The sequence below is a fragment of the Morone saxatilis genome, unplaced genomic scaffold (assembly GCF_004916995.1).
Source record: "Morone saxatilis isolate NCDOM2014 unplaced genomic scaffold, NCSU_SB_2.0 Contig15, whole genome shotgun sequence".
Taxonomy (NCBI): Eukaryota; Metazoa; Chordata; class Actinopteri; family Moronidae; genus Morone; species Morone saxatilis.
In genome coordinates this window covers 147,975-152,495 of record NW_023339707.1, presented here as the reverse complement: position 1 = coordinate 152,495, position 4,521 = coordinate 147,975, and the positions used below count along the sequence as shown (strand labels likewise).

Sequence of the window (4,521 nt, the reverse complement as noted above, 5' to 3'; positions counted from 1 at the left end):
ATGCACAACATCGGGAGCAATTTGGGGTTCAGGATCTAGCTCAAGGATACTTCGACATGTGGCAGGAGGAGCCGGGGATCGAACCACCAACCTTCCGATTAGTAGACAACCCGCTCTGCCTCTGAGCCACAGCCGCCCCCTATATCCCAATATGACCTATGATAATGTTCAACCAGCTGATCACACAGAAATCATTGTCAGTACTTCCTAGCTGTATATAACAATAATTCCTAATGATATAATTAATCAAATGAATGCGACCCACACCTAAGATTAGGACCAGAAAATGGATAACCAATGGTCATGGTATACATGGTATATAACAAAATTACTAACTTTACAAAAGAATAGTTACAGTGTAAAACCTTATATGAAGTATAACTTCTTTTGTGCACAGTTGCATTCAGGAACATTACCATTAGCCCCAGAGACTGGTAAATTTAATGCTACTGCCAGTTGTGCGTTTTAGATGAAACCCAGAATAAGGTTCACTTTTTTTGCTGTCCTCTCTACGAGAACATAAGGGATGCACTTTTTAATAAGATTTCCTCCATTTATGATAATTTCTTTTGGCTTGATGATGAAAACGTCTGTAGGTTGAACAGCCTCCTGCAGAACAATCTACTGTCACAGCACTCACACTGTCAGTTTATAGGTCTCCTGACAGCCTGCAATCACGTCCAGAAACACTGAACTAACATTAGTCTACTGTAGGCAGGAGAAATTATTTAAGACTCAAGACTCTATACCTTGCAAGGCCTTTTCATGAGGAAACTCAATTCAGTGCTTTTAAAGTCTTCTCAATTTCAATTCAGTTCAGTTCAATTCATTCAATTTCAGGTTTTATTTGGTATACCGCCGAATTCATAACAAAAGTCTATCTCAGGATACTTTTCAAATAGAGCCACGGTCTTTAGGCGCACTAACGCCGAAAGTTAGCGCTGATAAATTACACAAGATCTAACAAATTGCCCCTCTTTGGCTACTTTCAAAATGCAACAGGTGCATAAGTGTCGCCCAAGAACAAGACAACAGAAGTGAGACAACAGAGACTTTGGGACTCTGGGAATAAGACTCAGTTATCACCAACTTCAAGCCACCAACCCAAAGCATTATGCTATCTTTCTTTACTCTGATTGACTTCTGTCTTCAGAATTCTGCCATATAAACACTGTACTGAACACTGAAAGGCTCATTCAGTTGACCATGAGAGTGGACCTGTGCTAAGATGGAGGAAAGAGCTGATACTTACTGTGGTGTTATGGGTTGTGGGGGCGGACAGGTCACGACATTCGCCCAATAGCATGGAAGCTGCAAAAATCACCACTGTTGTCACCAAGGAAACCAGCAGACTCTCTAGAACTCTGGAAAAGTACAGCAATCGGATTAACTGATATTTTTAACTGACAGACAGAATGATTTGTATGAAGATGGACTTTTCCCTGTGTGAACAGGTGACGTAGCAATCACCTGATAAACTTGGCCTTGGGGTGAATGTGTCTTATGCGATACTTGGCCAGGCCCTTGTTCATGCAGTTGAAGAGCGCCCCCAGCAGGCCACCCACCACCCCCATCAGGACAAAAAAAGCCAGGTCCACTGCTGTCCAAAGGTGACAGTTCTTATCTCCATCAGGACACTGATGAGAAAGTTTTTGCAATAGGGTTAAACTCATACATTACTGTGCTGATATGTTATATCAGACTGAGAATTAATAATAATAAGAAGACTGAATAATAATTAGAATACATTTTGTTCATACAGTACTTTTTTAAGATACTCAAAGTCAGTCAAAACTTGTTAAATAAAAGATTCTAGAGAACTAACGAACAAAAAAAAGCATTTGGGGAATGAGAACAGGCTGTGAAGGCCGGTAAATGGTAAATGGACTGTATTTGTGAAGCGCCTTTCTAGTTTTCCAACCACGCAAAGCGCTTTTACACTATATTCGCCACATTCGCACTTTTACACACAGTCACACAGTGATGGCAAAGCCCATCGAACAGAAACTCATTTATACACATTAACACACCGATTGGCAACGGGAGCAATTTGGGGTTCAGTATCTTCAAGGATACTTCGAACCAACAACCTTCCAATTGGTGGACTACCTGTTCTACCTCTGAGCCACAGTCTCCCTAGAAACTAAAGTGACTGCAAAACTTGTCACAAAAACGACAAAGGCCTGTGTCTGTCAGTTCTGGGCTACTATAGAAAAATGGCCGTTCAACATGGCGGCCTCCATGGAAGAGGACCCACTTCTTCTGTCGATAAAAAAGGGCTCATTCTAAAGGAAATTCCTATATTCAGATGATTATACACTAATGAAAACATTCCCATGAATATGTTCAGTTTCTGCGAATAGACCCTCCTCCATCCTCCTGAATGTTACACACTGGACCTTTAAGTCAAACATTAAAATCAGTTCTAGAAAAAGGTGAGTTCGGAGTAATTGCTTGAACATAGACCAGACAGTGAACCCAGGTCCACTGTTTGGTCCTCAATTGGCGAACAGAAGGTTGGCGTCTAGAGGAAAGGAGGCTGCAGGAAGGAGTGTGGTGGTGGAAAAGGTGAGTGATGTAAGAAGGTTCCTGGTTATGGAGGGCTTTGGGAGTGAGGAGAAGGAGTTTGGAGTTTGGAATGGTTCTTTAGGGCAGTAGTGGTGTGGTCACGAGAGTGGGAGTGAGTGAGCATGTGAGCAGCAGAGTTCTGGATGTAATCGAGTTCTGTTAGGGACTTTGGATGATGTACGATACAGAATAATATTGCAGTAGTCGAGTCTGGATGTGATTAAGGACGGACATTTAAGCAGCAGAAAATGCAGATGGGATGAGACAAGGTATATTTTTCAAGTGCAGAAAGACTGAGATTAGCAAGAGAGATTGCTTTTGAAAATGACTTGAGGTTGCGGATGTGTTGGAACAGAGACCGAGGGGAGGAGGAGGTGCTGTTGATGCTGATGAACTCTTATCTGTCTATGAGATTTAATTTAAGCCAGGAGAGGGCAGTACCAGTGATGATGAGAGATATTATACTTGTATAATGATTAAGAATAAATAAAAACAAAAAATACATTTAAACACGTATTTTGTGCCAAATGAAGAAACAACTTCAGTAATAGACTTTTTACCTTGAACTCTCCAAAGTTGAGCAGACCAGGGAGCTGGAAGGAGCCCCACTTGTTGAAGTTGATACCCGAGCGGAAAAAGTTGAGAGTGAAGGTGGCTGACATGGAACAGAAGAGCTGGATAGGGAGAACAGTTAATCATACTACTTGATGGTTAGTAGCTATGTGCTTGTAACTGTATAATAAAGCTTTCTCTCTGACAGACATATTTTGAATAACATTAGTTTGTGTGTCTTGATTGCAGCAAAGAAGTCAGACTAGGCGAGCCACACCAGCACTTAGCCACACCAGCACTTAGCACCCCCTTAATAGGGCCCCCACCAGGTGATTTGGATGTTCACAGGCTCAACACCGGGAGTTACACATTAGCTAGCTCCATGCAGGTAGATGAAAACAACCATGATGATGAAGATGGAGGTTGGAATATGTCGAGTTTGTCATGTTCAAACGTGTTAAGAGTGTTTGGACATTTCATACAGAGTACAGTGGATTCATGTAATTTTTGCTGGCTTGGATATAAACTGACAGCTGCTGGATGAAAACATTGTTGGTAAGTTGATTCATGTTCATTATTTGCAATGGCAGACTGTCAGATGCTGGCCTTTTTGACTATCTAATCCAAAATTCTTTGTTGCCGCTTGTGTTGTTGACTGCTGGGTCTCCTGGTTTTTGTATTAATAGCAGGACACACATTGCTTGCAGACTTGTAGCCCAATTTGTTGTCCTGTTTGGGTTGATTGTGTAGGCTATATGACTATGTGGCTATATGAGCATCCAGCATCACTGAATGTCAAATGCTGAATGCCTGTTTAGTCGATTTTTTTTATCCTTTATCTGATCTTTAGAAGTTGTAATTCTTGAACATCAGCAGGTCTCTATTTAATGATAGAGCTATGACATTGTCCATGGTAGTGAAATAGCACACCTAATTGTAATTTCTCTCCATTTCGCCCTCCCAGGTTGTCTATACGGCTTTTATAGGGTATAGGTTTTTTACGGGTGCTCACACGCTCTGCAATAAGACATCGGCTCCACGGCTGCAGCCTCTTACTTTATTTGACTGGCTGTCTGCATGCCAGGCACGCTGTACCATGGAAAACAATGATTTCGAAGGGGACATGTTTCTAGCAATGCATTTCTGTGCGATTGGCCCCTGAGGCTTGCTCAACTGTTATTGGTAAAAAGGGGACTTAGGAAGGATCAACTGTGTTTAGTGAAAAGAGCTTCTGGGTCAGTGAAGTGAAAGTCAGTAGCATTCATCTTTTGGGGAAATGACATGTCTATACAAAAATGCATGGCCAATCCAATAATTGTTGACATATTTCAGTCTGGACCAAAGTGATGGTTATTATTAGGGACCGAGCACTGACCAGTGCAAGGACCCTATTGTTCCTGT

The 4,521-nt window shown here is 41.7% G+C and overlaps 1 protein-coding gene across 2 annotated transcripts in view; it reads right to left on the bottom strand.

Annotated features, from left to right (window-relative positions):
- The window catches only part of clcn6 (chloride channel 6), a gene marked incomplete at its 5' end in the record, with an annotated part of 16,303 nt that overhangs the window by 9,397 nt on the left and 2,385 nt on the right, over window positions 1–4,521 (bottom strand). Inside the window, 3 exon segments of one of the 2 annotated variants that reach the window (XM_035656418.1) lie at window positions 1,253–1,364; window positions 1,471–1,637; window positions 3,129–3,242. In XM_035656418.1, coding sequence (XP_035512311.1) covers window positions 1,253–1,364; window positions 1,471–1,637; window positions 3,129–3,242 — 393 coding nt within the window. 2 annotated transcript variants of the gene reach the window in all.